Raw genomic sequence first — 18,023 nt, 5'->3', positions numbered from 1 at the left:
TTAGAATATCCATGAGCTCCGACTTCCAGCACTACAGTTTCAGGATGCCGAACATAGGGTTCCAGAACCTCCCCCTTAATATTTACATCGTGGTGTTTGGGACGGCCATCTTTGTCTTCATCCTCAGCCTTCTCTTCTGCTGTTACTTGATCAGGTGAGACCCAATGCGCCCTCTGGCCTAGACTGTCTGTTCAAACGTTGTGAATTATGTGGTTTGTTGGCATTGCCGTTTGGGTTTCTTAACCACAAGTGCCATACAGGGGTCTCTTTGGTTAGTCGAGTATTCATTAAACATGCCCTGAAATCCTGACATCAAATGACTGTTTGCACCGACCCTCGCTTCAGTGCCACAGACATTTAAGGGATATTACACAACAAGGTAGCAGTTACATTTAGCTAATGGACAGTGATTGAAATAGTTTAACTAATTTATTGCCCTGGGCTCCGGCCATCACCAGGATTCTGATTCTGCCTGCCCTGGGCTTTATTTGTCACCTAAAAAGTATTTTACGAATTAAAGTTATACTGCCTGGTTTGGGCTTGATTCATGTATGTGACTAGCATTTTCATTCAGAAATATTGAGGTGAGAGGTCAAGGGCCACATGAACATGGCCATATCATTTTCCTCCTATCAAATTTAAGCTATATTAAAATAGCTTAACTTCAGAGCTACATCTACCCCCTTTGCCAGTATGATAGCATGACTTGGCTGGTACCTTTGGATTCCTCTCATGATACCGCTAGAGGCCTTATTAGATAGCTAATAAAACAGCGGGATATCAGTAACATACACGGCCGATACCGATACTATCCTGTAGAATGTCCTTCATTTTAATCAGTCGACCTCTAGAAAATAGTATACAAATAATTAATCTAAATGTTGGCAATAAGCTTAGCTACCCCATTTAGCATGTTGACAAGGCAGTCTGGGGCTTCAACATTCCAGAATGTTACTGAGTGTATCAAGCCACTTATATCATGGTCGCTTGCCAGAAATAGATACTATCAGAGCCACAACAGAGTTTTCACATCGATCATTTTAAAGCAAGCGACACGACATCGCTGCAACATTGCGTCATTTTAATGTACAACCAGTTATTCAAACCATTATACTTGTGCAGGGCTGAAATGGGATGTTTGGACCTATGAGAATAGTATAGTATGAGAGTATAGTATGAGAATCTAGAAGTGTGGTAAAAAGGTTTCACTTGAGGTGGCTAGTTATATAAAAAATAATGGACAATATAAAAATAATGGATCAGAATGAATGCCAGCCCAAAGGCAGCCCAAGAGTGCCCAAGACGCCCCACGTGACAACGCCGCGCATGCCCCGCGGCAGAGCGCCAGAGCGGAGCGGCAGCGGCGCATAGGTTGCCGCGCCATTATGCATTCGTAATCCCCCCTGTTTTAACATCGATGGTTAGCTCAACTCGTTCCTCCGCTTGCTGTGGAGGCTGCGGTCAGGTTGGTGACACGTTCGAATCACTTCAATTTTTTTTTTTTTTTTTTTACGTTTAATTAATTTATCATCTCTCTATATAAACGTCTATCTTTCGCCGGTTAAGTTTAGGCATTCTTTCGGAGTTGGTTAAGGTTAGGGTTAAGTTTAGGCATTCTTTCGGAGTTGGTTAAGGTTAGAGTTTGTCTTAGAGCATGGCAATAGAATGCCTGTCTTTCTTTCGCCGGTTAAGTTTAGGCATTCTTTCGGAGTTGGTTAAGGTTAGGGTTAAGTTTAGGCATTCTTTCGCAGTTGGTTAAGGTTAGAGTTTGTCTTAGAGCATGGCAATAGAATGCCTGTCTTTCTTTCGCCGGTTAAGTTTAGGCATTCTTTCGGAGTTGGTTAAGGTTAGGGTTAAGTTTAGGCATTCTTTCGCAGTTGGTTAAGGTTAGAGTTTGTCGCAGAGCATGGCAATAGAATGCCTGTCTTTCTTTCGCCGGAGCAGCAGCCTATTTCCGCTTTGCCGCTCTGCCGCGGTCACATGGGCGTCGTGGCCAATCAGAGAAACGTGGAAGCACTCTTGGGCTGCCTTTAATATAGACGCGGCCAGGCCATGGTATTTTGTTTTATATATTCACAAGAATGGTTTCTATCGCCAAGTTCAGCCATAGCGGTCAAGCAGTTTATTTTGTGGTTTGAATTACAGTCTAAACTTAGTTAATTTTAGGCCTAGGGAGAAAGGCTCTTTATCTGTGACCTTTCCTCAAACCTTGACCACCATGTAAGTCTGGGAGATATACCGAATATGAAGGTATACCGTCTTGGATCCATGCAAAGGTATGGATTTTTACTATACCGTCCGCCACGATATACAGCATATAATAATAATACCTTTTTATTTATATATATATATATATATACATACTGGTGTATTTTTTGTTCATAAGAAAAATATCCTTGCAGCCGTATTCAAGTAAAATAAAATAGAATTTTTTTAATGAAACAGCACCATGACCATTGTATTACAAGATAATGACAAAAAACATGTCATATCACATTGTAATTTGTACTGGAAAACAAAATACCGTCAAAATACATTATTGACACACCCTGAAAACGTATGGTTATATAATATATTATAATATGGCCATATCGCCCAGCCTTACAGCGATGCAGATGTGCTTTCTCTTCACACACACCGCCATAGCATCAACCGTGTGATACCAGAACAAGATCCATGTAGTCACCAGCACTAGTTATGAAACAGCATCCATTTCATTCAGCAGTCAGGCCAAGATCAGTAAAGATTATGTAAAAAAAAGAAAAGAGATTAAACAACCAAACGTCCCGTTCCTGTCTGCGGCGCCGGCGAGGGCGTGCGTCCAGATATGACCCTGTACCGATCAGGTAGCCTCCCCATGTTCGTCACATGAGAACCCCGTGTACAGGGTGCAAGAACTATTTACATCTAAAGACTAAAACTATTTGTGTCCCGAGTGCCCGGCTCATATTTCCACACTGTAGCTTTGGACACAGGGGCAACCAGAGACCTAGTGCCCACTGTTACACAGGACATTGTTTTACCAAGAACAATACAACACATGACTCGTTACCTGCCTGAAAATAGAATGCATAAGATAAAATAACAAAACATATTGCTGGCAGGGTTGGGTACAAAACTATGTACTTACCGAATTACATCGGTACTACCGGGTAGCTACCGATTCATGCTAGATCAATCGGTACCATATTTCGGTACCTTTACATGTTTAGTATAAAAGTGTAATATACTAGACAAGAGGGAGCCTTTTCCACACATATATATTACTGTCCCATCTCTTGGGTCTTTGGAAAGACGAGGTCAGAGGAGGTTGATAATATTTATAATATTTACTGAGGATGGCCAGATAATGTTGATATTGACATTTAAAAACACAATACATGATGATGCAATTTATTTTGTGTGGTGTGTTATAACAATGAATAACAGATGGTTCTAAATAAATAACAATGTTGAAATTGAGACGTTTGGACTTATTCTTTAGCTACAACTAAAATTAAAAAAAAATTTATTACAGAGAGTACCAAATCCCAGGAACTGATACAGGTACCGGTATTGGTTCAAATGGGAATGGTACCCAGCCCTAAGTGATGGATGCTTCTTAATGAAATTAGGTCCTGAAGAGAAAAACACACCCTGTTCCCATTACTTTTCTAATGAAAGCTAATTATTCTGAATCACACATTGTGAATTAGTCTGAATCGAACATGTCTGCACTTGTATTGATTGGTTAAATGCTTAGAATCTATGTGGCATGTCCCCAATATTAATGAAGTGCCTAATTGTTTTGTTTTTAGTGTTGTGTCTGATAAACTGTATGGCATTTTGGCTTTGACCCTCCCCAGTTTGGGTTATAAGACCGTGTTATGTTCCGTGGAATATGTGTGTTATTGCTCTTGATAATTTAATACTTTCACAAAAGAATTAAATGGTTCAACAGCACAATTTGGAGAAAGTAGCTACTTGACTATAATTTCTGACATGATAATCCAAAAAAAATAAAATAAAAACAGTGATATTCACAACAGTTAGAGCTGCTTCACTACATTGTTATGGTCTGTGGCAATCAGCCTTAAAAGGTTGTGCCCTATAACCCTTTTTTTCTTTTTTTTCTTAACTCCCTAATTAACCACATCCCCAGTCTGAATGTTTTATTGACATTCGCAGGATGACGTGGACATCCTCATTTGGTCTAAAGACTCCCTACACTTCCTCCTCTTCCTTAGTGCCCTTTAAGAGTTGTTAAAGAGTTGTTACGTTTTAGTCATCGATTTAAAGGAACATGCCAACATTATGGGAAACAGTAGAAATATATTCAGATGGTTCTATCTGGTCTGGAACCTGGCCATGGGAGTCTCTGCACCTCTATCTATCTTCTTGTCTGACTCTGGAGAAGACAGTAAGCGCATTTCCCATAATGTTGGCAAGTTCCTTTTAAAAAAAGAAAAGAAAATTCATCAACGGAGCTGGTTACTACCAGTCATCCAATTGGCCCTCAAGGTCAACTCCCTCTGGTCCAATCAAAATCTGTCTTGACCGGCACCGTTGCCATGGGGGGCCATCACCTGACGGCAGCAATCTGTAGGAATAATGTGCCTCTTATCCAAGACAGTGAGAAGCAAAGGTTCATACATACAGTAAGAAAATCCACCCCATGCCTGTAGGCTACGTGTATTCCTGTATCCCTACAATTCCTCCTCATACCCTAAAGATAATTTGTATAAATTAAATGCAGTTCTATGATTTATTGCTGAAAAATTCTAGGTGGTCAGATTACCAAGTCATTCATAGGAAAGGGGAAATACAGCAATGCTGCTCTATAGGCTACTAAAGATGCAGTCTCCCTCCAATGCACTGGCCCACCAACGGCCATGAACACACAATTCAAAGCCTACATACACAGATAAGTTATTACAAATTTGAGCAGGGTGTCAATGGCTGCGGAGCTGGTCGTAATATAGGCCTAACTGATGATATTATCATTTAAAACAACTCCGTTCTAAGCTATCTATGTTCAGCACTACAGCTTTATTTTAGAGCTATAACTCTGATGGACCCCTGAAACCGACGGGTCGCAAAGACCGGACGCAAAGGCTCCCCTATAGCCGGTCTAAAGCTCAAGCTTAGCGCTCCCCGGCTCTGGATGGCACACTTCTCAGAGCGGTGGACGAGAGGAGCGAGGGAGTCGTGCGCTGGAGTGGACGTGCGAATGCTCACCGTGTCGTTATGCCGAAGGCAAACTCACACGCGGGGAGATTGACGCCAGGCAGAACATCACAGCACCACTCGACGACCTCCACTACGTTGGGTCCTAGTCCGCACACACCCGTGAAATATGCCCTAGGGCCGGCGGGGGAAGACAAACACGACGCGGGGGGATGGAGAACTGCTCATCATCGCGTCTGGGGACAGTCCAGCCGGGGAACAGCCGCAAGGAGGTCTTCGAACGTTCAGTTCACAAGCGCGACGTAAATGTTCCCGATTGTGAAATGTAATCAACCATAGGTTATGATTATTAAAGGTGCTGTAAGTAAGTTGTATTTTTTATTATTATTATTATTATTATTAAATAGCTCTACATTACAACAGACATCACTGATATAGAGTGTTTGGTCAGTAACATGGGTCTCCAAGTATGTATCACCCCCCATGCTGCTTTGCCACCGGAATTTCCCCAAGGGGATTAATAAAGGATCATGTTATCTTTAAGTCCCTCCACTCTGCAGTAAACAGAAAATACATTTCTTGGAATCCTGTTCCCACTTTATCCAATCAGGAGAGAGAACCCTAGAGATTTTTTTGACCTTATTTTGCCAAGCCACATTTGCTACTGCACTGGCTTTATTGTTTGTTTCAAGCACACATTTGCTTAAAATTAGTTTCTATTTCTTATTTTTGTCAGACCATTTTTGCAGTGTGGAGTACTCTCCTCTGATTAGAGAGTGGAGGAACGGGGAGACCCATGTTACTGACCAGACACTATATCAGTGATGGCTGTCAGAGCTATTATTTTAACGAACCAAAAATATACCACTTACAGCACCTTTAATAATAATAATCACTACAGTGGTTTACAGAAGTGAACGTTGGACTTCTCAACAGTTAATTCATGCTCATGAATGTTCAACGGAACGCTTGCGGCATATACTCTTGAAATAGATATTGACAAAGAGTTAAAATTCACATGTGTCAGAGCGTCTTGTTACTTTTAAGTGCAGCATTAAACATCGTTTCTTGTCAAATGTGTTGCTGTAGTGTCAACTCAAACTTAAAACACATTCAAAAACGACAAGAAGTGCACTGTCCCAAAATCAACTCGTTGAAACATTTACAGAGTACATTACTATCACATTACTTTGTGGACATTCTTTCTAATTAAGGGCTTGCACACAGTGCACACGCATAGCTGTCCATTGACCATAACGCCATTCGGTTCTTAAATGCAGCACGAGGAGGGACGATTTGGACTCCTGTCTGGTTTTTATTTTCATTCAATTAGTTCTCAGTGTCAGCCAGGAGTTCAGCTCGCTCCCTTCTCACCGCTGTGCTGAAAGGACCTGCTCATCAAACCAAGACCTCTCAATCCAACCAACCTCTTGACCCTTTGACCCCCTCACCCTTGACCTTGTGAACCTGGTCACGGGAGTCTCTTTGCACCTTTACCTGCTGGTCTCTTTTCAGAATGTCAGTTTCTCTCCCAGACTGTGTTGCCTGTTTTACAGATCCCTCTCAGTCTGCTGCGAGAGGTTAAGGTTACTTGTGCCGGAGGTAAATCTTACAAACCTATGAATCTCTCCTCTCTCTCTCTCTCTCTCTCCTCCTCCTCCTCCTCCTCCTCCTCCTCTCCTACCTTTCTGTTCTCTTTACTCTGGATTATTATCCTGTCCTCCTCCTGCCTTCTCTCTCACTGAGTTGTTTTGTCTTTGCTTGTTGTAAAGACTGGACTCTCCTTGTTAATACTGTACGTCGTAAGGACTTCCCACAAGCCTATTTTAGAGATACCTCTCCTCCTAAACTAATGTACTCCTAATGTCTGATCCCGGTGTATTAATATAGATGATTCTGTGAGTTGATATTTTGTGGGCTCAGTGCCTTGTTTTGACCAGGAATCTACACGTGAGCCACGGGGCCTTTTGTTAGAACGAGGTCTGTTAATATCCAAGCCAGCTCACCGTTGCACTACTGGGGCACATTAACAGAGTTCCGCGAAAAGCAAGGGAAGTGTTCCACGTGGTGGTCGATTTTCACACACAGCCTTAGTAATCTGTTTAGATCTTCAGTCTTGTCAGTCATCTCCCTCATGACTGATCTCTGCCTGAGGTATGGTGGAGGTATGGCCTCAGCAAGCAAGCACACACACACACACACACACACACACACACACACACACACACACACACACACACACACACACACACACACACACACACACACACACACACACTGTTATTGACCGGAGGAATGTTGACTTTCCTCCCTATGCTTGGCTGCCTCTTTCTGAGATTGCCCAAGGCATCCCCCCCTCTCCCTCTCTCTCTCCCTCTCCCTCACTCTCCCTCTCCTTCACTCTCTCTCCCCCTCTCTCTCACGCTCTCTCACTTTCTCCCCCCCCCCCCCCCCCCTCTCTCTCTCTCTCTCTCTCTCTCTCTCTCTCTCTCTCTCTCTCTCTCTCTCTCTCTCTCTCTCAATTCAATTCAATTTCAATTCAATTCAATTCAATTCAATTCAATTCAAATGGGCTCGCTCTCTCTCTCTCTCTCTCTCTCTCTCTCTCTCTCTCTCTCTCTCTCTCTCTCTCTCTCTCTCTCTCTCTCTCTCTCTCTCTCCATATCAGTATGGATGTGGCAGTTAGTATTTCCAGTTCAATATTTATATAGTAATTTATTTTCCCTCTCAAAGAACCTCTGGGTTCAAAAGGAAAAAAAATTGTCAATCTAGTCTAAGAGCGTCTACACAAAAGGCTTGCACTCCTCTGGGAGCTTCTATCTAGTCAACCTTTAAAGGAACCTGAAGGTTACAAGGATCGCGGTCTTCTGTGCTCAAAGAAAGCCCCATGCTGCTTTTAAAAGAATATCGACGATAAGCAGCAGCCCTTAGTGCTGACGGAGCAAAAGGCTGTGCAGGGAGAATGGCTCGTCTTATTAAAGAGGGTGAAAATCCACCCCAAGCTGCCTGTATGGTGTTTGTGACTCGCAGTGTTTTACTAAAGCTGGTTTACTAAAACCTAATAGGCATGTGCAATGCAACTAGGGCTGACCTTCGAATATTTTTTTGGAATTCGAAGCTTTGGGGCCGAGATTCGATTTTAATTCGAAGCTTCAAAAAAATATATATATATATATATATATATATATATATATATATTCTTTTTTTATATATATTTTTTTATGTTGTGGGACTTGTACAACACTTTGTTCAACGTTGTCAGTGCTGTAAAGTTTAAACCTTTTTAAATCTTAGACAAACAAAACACTTTGCTTTCATAAAATATTGTAAGCCGTCATTTGAGGCTTTATAAAAGCAGCACAATGAACACAAATCTGTCAGTGCCGAGTCCGACCTCATCTTAAATAACAAACAGCATTGCTTGTTGTAGTTAACAAAGGAAATTGGGTCCCCGAAAACTGTGCATCACGTGTTCGTCCAGCGTGAGGATACATGAGCACACAGCGAGCACACGACGAGCACGGGTGCACTGGAGGCAGCCAGGTAAACATGCCCTTGTGCTTCAAATAGATAGGTCGATACGATCTCCTTCAAAATCTGTCAATCAAAGGACATCACACTCATTACAACTTAGCCAGTACCGAAAGTGAAACTTAAAAGATGCCATAGACAACATTTTCATGTAGAGTAGTAGCGGTTAGCGTATAGCTAACAACAAAACTAGCTAACGGAGGAGGTGTGTACCATGATATTTGTAACGTGAACAAGTTTGGCCCAAGTTTCATTAATAAGTTAAAGGCAGCCAACCCATGTGGAGGAATGTCAATCCAAGGGACTTAAATCACATAGCAAGACGGGTGGCCAGCCCACACACCTTTTAAAATAGAACCAGACAAGACCCAACACTTGAAGATGATTGCTCTCCTGTATTACAATATATAACCTTTATTATATTTGCCCTAGTTTGCTATTCTCCCCAACCTACCTTCCAATCAACCTGACAGTCCAAACCTAAGTATAGCCTATATGCAAAGTCTTATCACTTTAAAACAGTGTAATAGAGAAAGGTGTGTGGTTCATTTGAGTGTATACTCTCTCTCCTTCTCCAGGGTGTCTTGGTTTTATGCCTGTTTGTATAGATACAGTGTAATACGTACTAATCAAAGAGATGTCTTTCTCTTCTCTTCTCTCGCAGGTTACGGCACCAAGCGCACAAAGAGCTATATGCTTACAAACAAGTAAGTACAAACACACACAAACACACACACACACACACACACACACACACACACACACACACACACACACACACACACACACACACACACACACACACACACACACACACACACAAAGAGACACTAAGAATTAGGGCTGTCCCCGACTAAGGATTTGGATGGTCGACTAGGATTGGCCAAAATTTGCCGTTAGTCGACTATTGGTCGACCTAAAAAAAAAGTATAATAATTTTTTTTTTTTTTTTTTTTTGGCTGTGTGGGGTGCTTAATGTCTGAAGGAGTCGACTGAAGGCTTCTTGTCGTCTGCAAAAGCATGCAATTGGTCCACTGATGGATACATCTTGATATTTGTCTAGTCTAGTGTGTTCATTAGATGGGTGAAATCCTCTTTCAGTGCCACTGTGCCTGTTTTCATAGGCAGTTAGCCTCTGGCATGCGTGCCATTAGCGTTAGCCACGCTTCTAGGCCTATTTTCTTTTGGAAAGAATGATAAAAAAATAAATAAAATAAAATAAAAATATTAATACTTTTTTTTTTTTTTTTTTTTTTTTATATTCGACTAAGAGGTTGGCCAGTCGACTACGGCCCCTTTCGACCGATTAGTCGACTATCGATTAATAGGGGTCAGCTCTACTAAGAATAGTTCAAGGCAGATACAGATACAAGTTGTCGGGGCTCACAGTGACATAACGAGAGGCAAGTACTTCTCGCCGACCGCCCGCGGCTTTGTTGACAAAGCAGGCACACAGCGGGCCAAGAAACAGGGCGTTATTTCACTCATGTGGCCGACAGGACGAGACGTCTCTAACCCACACAGACCAAGGGACCCAACACTTGGCGCCGACAGACACGCCGACCCGTTCCACGGCATCTTCTGGCCTCACACCCACTCCTATCCGAGCTCCGGGAGGGTCATCAGTCTCGGTCCTTGCCCCACAATGGTGGAACGAACTTCCCACCACAGTTAGGAGAGCCGAAACCCGTCCAATCTTTCGCCGTCGACTAAATTTTGTGACAAGCCCTTAACCCCCGCCCGCTGTATTCCAACAACAGGGCCCCAGTGGCAGCGAGAACACTATCGAACATCCATATCCTCAAGTTCAAGTTTTGTTTTATTTGTCACATATAAGGTACATGTACATTATAGTGAAATGCTTGGTTCGGTGTGTGACCCTCCTGATATTGTGCTTCATACAGTAAAATTATAAATACCAAACACTATACAAAATATACAATATACAAAACTAAAATGTACAAAATGTCCCCAAAATGTTATGCTAAAGTGAGGTAGAAGAGGTAGCGCAGTCCTTCGAGGTATCGATGTATCGTGACGACACTGCGGATCCATTCGCGCCCAAAGCGTCTGCAGCCACCACTGCCGTGAGACCGCACACTATGTCTAGCCCAAAAGCGCATGGTTTCACTGAAGCCCCAGGAGGGGGGGGGGGGGGGGGGGGGGGGGGGCGCTTCAGAGTGACTCAGCTTGCTGGACGACACAGAGCACAGGTCGCCGGGGCTCGGCGGAGCAGCAGACTGCATCGTGAAGCGTCAGGGATGGAAACCTGAACCTCCGGATGGCCGCTGCAGGAGATCATCTTCAGCTTCAATAAACAATGTTCCAGGGATCTGACTCTCCTCTCGGGACAGAAGCAGTGAAGATAGCCAAACACCAAACAAGTCTGAATAGTGATACGTTTTTAGCACTGAATACTGTCCCAAGAGGAGAATTAGATCCCTGGAACATTATAATAATAATACAAATAATAATACATTACATTTATATAGTTCTTTTATGAGTACCCAAAGTCGCTTTAACACACACACACACACACACACACACACACACACACACACACACACACACACACACACACACACACACACACACACACACACACACACACACACACACACACACACACACACACACAATAAAAGTATCTAATAGATACAGAATAGAGTAAAACATAACAAAGAAATATCAATGTTAAAACTAATCATTAAAAGTTTGAGTCTTGAGATGGAGGGAAGATGATGAGGCGGGTCTTGAGGGCCTGTTTGAAGGAGGGGAGGGTGGTTGATTGATGGATGTCGATGGGGAGGGTGCGGCAACCGAAAAGGCCCTGTCCCCCCAGGTCCATTTACACGCAAAGCTAAAAATGATCGGGCTGCGGTCTTGGAATGCCAGGATGCATCTGCTACAGTTAACCTTCACTTTGTTTAACAGAAGTCTTTTTTTCTTTCTTTCTTTTTTCCCCTTTTCCCCAAAACTACGTAGTGGAGCTTTAGGTTGTAGCCAGAGGGAGTGGCAGAGAGGTTATTAATACTTCACCTCCTCCTTTAACGCCACTGTGAGAGCCTGGTTATGAGCAGGCCAAAAATATGACCGCACACATACACACACACACACATACACACGCACGCACGCACGCACGCACACACGCACGCACGCACACACACACACACACACACACACACACACGCACAGTGGCACACAGTGGCACATACACGTTCACACTCCCTCCTTTCTCTCCTTGTGGGCTAAATAGAGAAGCTGTGAGGTTAACCGGGCCTCCTGCACTGCTGGTTATGCAAGACTACCAAACACACACACACACACACACGCACATGCACACACACACGCACACACGCACGTAAGCACACTGACTCTCTCTCTCTTTCTCTCTCTCTCTCTCTCTCTCTCTCTCTCTCTCTCTCTCTCTCTCTCTCTCTCTCTCTCTCTTTCTTTTCTCTCTCTCTCTCTCTCTCTCTCTCTCTCTCTCTCTCTCTCTCTCTCTATCCCTCTCTCTCGTGTGCTGTGTGTGGAGTGGGCATTAGCACGTGCTGACTGTTGTTGGTAACTACGATGTTGTGTTTAACACACTCAGCCGTCCTATGCGTACGGAGCCACTGTGCAGCGCACCGTTGTTGTTCCTCTGCCTGTACTAAGGATATTACTGTAAAAAGACTCTCGTCCCCAGCAGTACTCCTGAATTATTAATTTGCCATTCACCCATGTCCCTGCAAGTTATCCATTCCACACAAATGTTTTCTGAAAAGAACGCCTTTGAAACCTTGAAGCAGGGCTGTACGTTAACTTTTTTTGCACATAGCACTGGTGCTACAGAGGTTGATAGTTTTGTAGCACCGGCCAAAATCTTGTAGCACGAGTATAAAATGTCTCTAAAATCTCTAAAAACAACCACAAGTAGTGCAGTTCATTACTTAAATAGGTATGTGACTGGCAATGGACATGAATCTTGCATACAGGGCACACAAAATCCAAACTTTAACAAGAAATGCTTTTAGACAAATTCTCTCTTTATTTGCCCATAATGTAAAACAAAAAGAACAAGGACATAACCATATAACCGATATGAAGCAGTCCGAGACCAGGCAGCGCTGGTGTGGACTCAGATTACAGGGAAAGCTAGAAACCAACCTAGAAACACCTATAAACCAACATAACAAATAGATATAATGCATACAAACACCTGTACATATTTGTGGAACCAAATAAATAAATGTATTATTATTATTATTATTATTATTATTATTATTATTATTATTATTATTATTATTATTATTATTATTATTCGTGTGTGTGTGTGTGCGTGCGTGTGTGTGTGTGCACTGCACACGTGTCACAGTTCCAGCATCATGTCTGCTGGCCACTTTTTCAGATCCACACACACACACACACACACACACACACACTATTGCATTAATCAGAACTAAGTACAAGGAACTCTGCATGAATGAAAAGGGCTTTATAAATTAAATTAATTATTATTATTATTATTACCTTATTTGCATATTGTCTCGTTATTAGATAGATAGATTGATTGATAGATAGATAATTAATACTTTATTGATCCCGGAGGGGAATTTAAGTAGCCATACGATGGAGTTCTTTTTACAGAGTAAAATTAGCGGCTTAAATTTAGTGAATAGCATTTCTTCCTTGGCGATGCAATATGTCACATTCATCTTAAACTTTACCTCACGGAGATCAGCATCATCCGCTCTGGTCGTGTTTAGTCAGCGAGTGCAAGAGGGTGCCGGCCCGCGCAGGAGTTTATTTAGCGTTGAAGGCATCCTGGGCAAGAACGTGTCGATGGGACGTATTGTGTTTATTAATGTTATCCCTTTTTAGGATATTGTTACCCGCGACATAGGGATTCTCTGATCGGATCTTTTCCGGAGTCTCCCGGCACCAGTGACAGAATAATAATAGCTGTGCTTCCTCATTAAAAAATATCCACGGAAAATCATTTTCCCACTCTGCGTTATATCTGTACATCTTGTTAATCTTCTCCTTTTGTCTCGTTTCTATTAACGGTGGTCCCTCTCGGGCTCGTTTGGGGTTTTGATCTTGTACTTCTTTTGTTGGATTTAATACCTTAAAAAAGCGCTTCATCTTGTCGAAGTCACCCAGTCAGTGTACATTGAGCTCGCAATTTAGTCACGGGGATATTGTTCGCTAGGGATTATGGGATTTGGTGTTTGATTATGGACTCTAGGCGAGACGGGACATTGTTTTTAATCGCACGAGACTACAAGTACCAAGTGGATAGCGTGGCGCTGTGGTCCATTCAATTTACCGTCACACTTTCTTTTTTTTTGCTTGCGCCACGGGCCATCGCACCAGTGCTACTAAAGTCAATTCATTCATCGCACAGACTGACGTCAGTGTCGCACGTGCGATATATATATCGCACTGTACAGGCCTGCTTGAAGTGAGGACAGTTTTCGAGTAGGGGAGAGAGATACTGATGCTGATCTTCTCCTTGTGTCCCCCTCCCTCCAGGTTATACAGAAGGAAAAGGTCAAGGAGCTAAACTTGCATGAGGTAAGATTATATATATATGTTATAACATATTTCTGTATTCTGTTGCGTGTCCTTGTCAGTTGGCACTTAATGCACAACAATCCTATCCAATGTTCCATCCAGCAGACAGGAACATTCTGTGCTGTAGACAGGAGGGTGCGTTGGCCTCTCGCGCGGTGACGTATTTCGGCGGCTTTCTCGCCAGCCAAGAATAGCCTGGAACCGTTAGCATTGGCGGATCAGGTCAATGACATCCGGTCGTCTAGTCAGTGTTAGCGGTGTGGCTCTTAAAATTAGGCTAGTTAATAAAACATACAATCCTCCAGGAAAATATAATTTGACCTCTCACCCCACATGCAGCTTAACGGACAAAATGACGGGACGGGAGTGGAAAAGACTGTTCATATTTGTCGTGGGGGGGGGGGGGGGGGGGGGGTCAAAATTACAAGATGTCTATACTGTCATACTGTCTTTCCTAGTGTTGCCCTAGTGTTTCATACAGATTGCTACAAAAACTAAACAAAATATATATATATGTATTGTCTAATGTACAGATGACCATGACGCCATATCTCCCAGCCCTACTATGTAACACTGTGATGTCAGTCACATTTACACTGATCACTCCTCTCTTCTTAATAAAGTATCCTATCTTGTGCACCCTTTTCTTCATCTCCGTTGAGCAATGGCATGCAATCCCATAATGCATTGCGCCTCTTCCTTTATTGATTTAAGGCGAAACCCCTGTGACTCTGATGATGTCTCTCATCACTACAGTCACACAACCAGTAAATCCTACGACATGGCTGGCTGACAGGATGCTCCAAATGGCATGAACCCGCTTTACATAATGATGGGCAACTGGAGCCCAGCCCAAACAGTAGTTGCAGCTCGTGATGAGAGGGAAGAGGGAGCCACGGCACGTTTCACCGGTTGTTTTGAAACGTCTTTGGTAACTTGTAGAAGAAAAGAAAGAAAGGCCGCCTTTGGTCGAGAAGAAAGGTCAAACAAATTCAGTCGTCATCATTATGATGTTCTCAAATCAATGAGTGATCGTGTGAAATAATCGCGATTTCAATATCAATCGAAATAATCGTGATTATAAAGATTAATAATAAATTAAATAAATACATCTTGTGTTCACGTCATCGGTGTCCTCTCTGACGGGACAGTGTATACGGCGTATCAACAGCTGGAACACAACAACCTGGGGGGGTTGCAGCTCTGGGTGTGTCACATTGGGACAAAATATGCCCCGACCCAACCTTCAGCATGTGGCTGCTAATGAAATGGCCACAGTAGCGTCTGCCCGTTAGTACAGGTGCGTGTGTTCTGTGATGGCAGGCTGACTGCACAGCCACCCAGGCCCCTGCTTCAGCCCCTGAACCCTTTGGCCTTCATTCCGTGTGTTGTTGAAAACCAAGAGAGCGCTGTAGAATGTGTCTGTCATGTGAGTTAAACGTGGGACAGAGCAGCCACGCTGTTTTGTAGAGTTAAAAACAATAACACGCACTGGCCTGCTGGGAATGACCCAGTTTAGGAGCCAACCAATCCAATGGAGGAAAGATAAATAATATATATAGGAAAGATAAATAATATATATAATATATAATATATCAGTTCATTGAACCATGACTATAGAATGTGTTGCATGCAGTATTATTAAATATCTAAGAACACAAGTGCAGATCTGGAGTCTGCTAAAGTTGACACATGCCCATTACACACAATAATATACTGTATGTGTAAAGCCTTGTTGGAACTGTACAGCAAAGGGGCGAAATTATCCACATAAATCAAATAGTGCCCCCAATTTTGCCGGGTCAGGGGCAGAAAATGCTTTTACTATACTATATATATGAAATAATTTTTCGATGCAAAGCACCTCTATGACTGGCAATGTAACTAACTCACTTATTCGTTCATTCAGTCACTGATTCATTCATTCATTTTATACTGTAGCTATGTTTGTATGTGGAGGAGAGAAAGAGATCAGCTTCTTGCTCACCTACCGCACATGGATTTAATTGTTACTTACGAGTTATGTTGTCAATTATCTTCGCGTGCAACTAGGGATGGGTACCGAATTCGGTACTTTTGAGGTACCGAACCGAAACACGTCGGTACTACCGAGTATCGATTCAAGTGAGATACCGGATTTATTTTTTTATTTTTTTCCTTTTTTTTATTTTTTATTTTTTTCATGTCAAAGTTCACACGCACAATATATGCTTACCTAGGATTTGACTTGATTCAACAACAAAGCAGTCGGAGCAATGGCAAGCCGAAAACTGTCGAAATTGTAGTTATTTGAAGTTTGGATTTTTTTTTTTACGGCTGAGGTAGGTAAATTACATTTCTTGAGACAAAAGTACCGAAAAAAGGTACCGTTGGGTACCGGTATCGATTCACAGGTACCGGTACCGTATCGGTTCAAATGTGAAAGGTACCCATCCCTAGGTGCAACCGCTTTGATTGCACGCCAAGTATTCATGTTACTGACATTCTGAGCTGTGTCTATACTGTGTTTTATTTATAAAAGATTTACCCAGGGACAGTGCACATTAATCATTAATCTTCAGTTTCCACATCGATGTAAATGTGAACGAATTAGCTAATGAGCTAGTTTTCATCTGTAGTCCCTGCTGCCTACCATGCATGTCTGTGTGGTGTGGGAGGAAACCGGAGTATGACATTCCCCAGTGGTGTTTTGCTAATTGCTATTTAGTGATTTGGAGGAGAGAGACTTCGCGTGAGAGAGACATACACCGGGTCGACCCATACGAGAATGCGTCGCACCTACAACGTGGCGTGTCGTTGTTTCTAAAATGTCCTCTCTCGCCACCCCTCCCTCCGCTCTCCACAGCCTTCCCCGCACCTCACGTTCTCCAGGCGTATTCAAAAGGACTGCCCACCGCCAGCACTGTCCATATTCACACGCCTGATGTCGTGATGTTCCATTCACACGGCGGCATTGTATTGTGTGTCAAACCGCACTCACAACGGTACATCATGTTTCGTCCTTGGCCGCTGTGAGGCTCCGAGCTGGATTGTGAAGTATTGTGAAGTGGGACAATAGGCTACCGGGGGAGAACAGCTCCCTCTCCCCATTATATTGATTTATCTGAGCGGAGGTATAAAAACTTCACACAACCCTAACCCTAACAGTACAAAATGTTTTTTCCCCCCTGTGCGTCCCATTCCACTAGCATAACAGGCAGGATTGTGTTCCATAGGCCTGGCTTTTCTTTTTGTATCTAGCTGTAGGCTAAAGGTCACAGTGTTTGTTTATATTTCTCTGTTCAACAGTAGAGTTACTACGTCTGTCACGTTGCAACGCTCAGCCTGGCCTCGGCTTAATCGGCTGTTATTACTTATACATAGAAACATGTTCCATGTTGACACTGCGACTGATATTGTTAGAATGGATACTAGGCCTGTTAATATCGAGGTCATAATGGGAATGGCTTGTGCCCAAATCTGTAAATATTGACCATGGCGATAATGACTCTATCTCTATCTATCTATTAGCTAAATACATGCCGTTGTTTTCATAGCCTTCTACTTTGATAATGGCCTAAGCAGGTGAAAGGGATTCAGGCTAAGAGGAGCCTTGGTTAGGTGCGGCTAGGTGGCGCAGTGGGCAAGGCGCTCGCCACCAACGCAGGAGATGCTGGGTTCGAGCCCAGCTCTTGCCGTTGCTACCAGCTTGGCTGGTCGTTCATACTAATACAATTGGCAGTATTAGGGGGTGGGAAGCTGGTGGGTGGGAAGCTGGTGGGTGGGGA

The 18,023-nt window shown here is 43.0% G+C and overlaps 1 protein-coding gene across 2 annotated transcripts in view; it reads left to right on the top strand.

Annotated features, from left to right (window-relative positions):
* The window catches only part of rnf24 (ring finger protein 24), an 81,765-nt gene that overhangs the window by 43,005 nt on the left and 20,737 nt on the right, over positions 1–18,023 (top strand). For both annotated transcript variants that reach the window (XM_084318137.1, XM_084318138.1), the window contains exons 2-4: positions 5–154; positions 9,362–9,404; positions 14,215–14,256. In XM_084318137.1, the coding sequence (XP_084174263.1) occupies positions 12–154; positions 9,362–9,404; positions 14,215–14,256 (228 nt within the window). In that variant the 5' untranslated portion in view covers positions 5–11. The remainder of the gene's footprint in view (positions 1–4; positions 155–9,361; positions 9,405–14,214; positions 14,257–18,023) is intronic.

This window comes from Notolepis coatsorum (genome assembly GCF_963971535.1).
Source record: "Notolepis coatsorum genome assembly, chromosome: 7".
Lineage (NCBI taxonomy): Eukaryota > Metazoa > Chordata > Actinopteri > Aulopiformes > Paralepididae > Notolepis > Notolepis coatsorum.
Note: the sequence above shows the minus strand (reverse complement) of the source record. Positions and strands in the feature narration are given on the sequence as shown.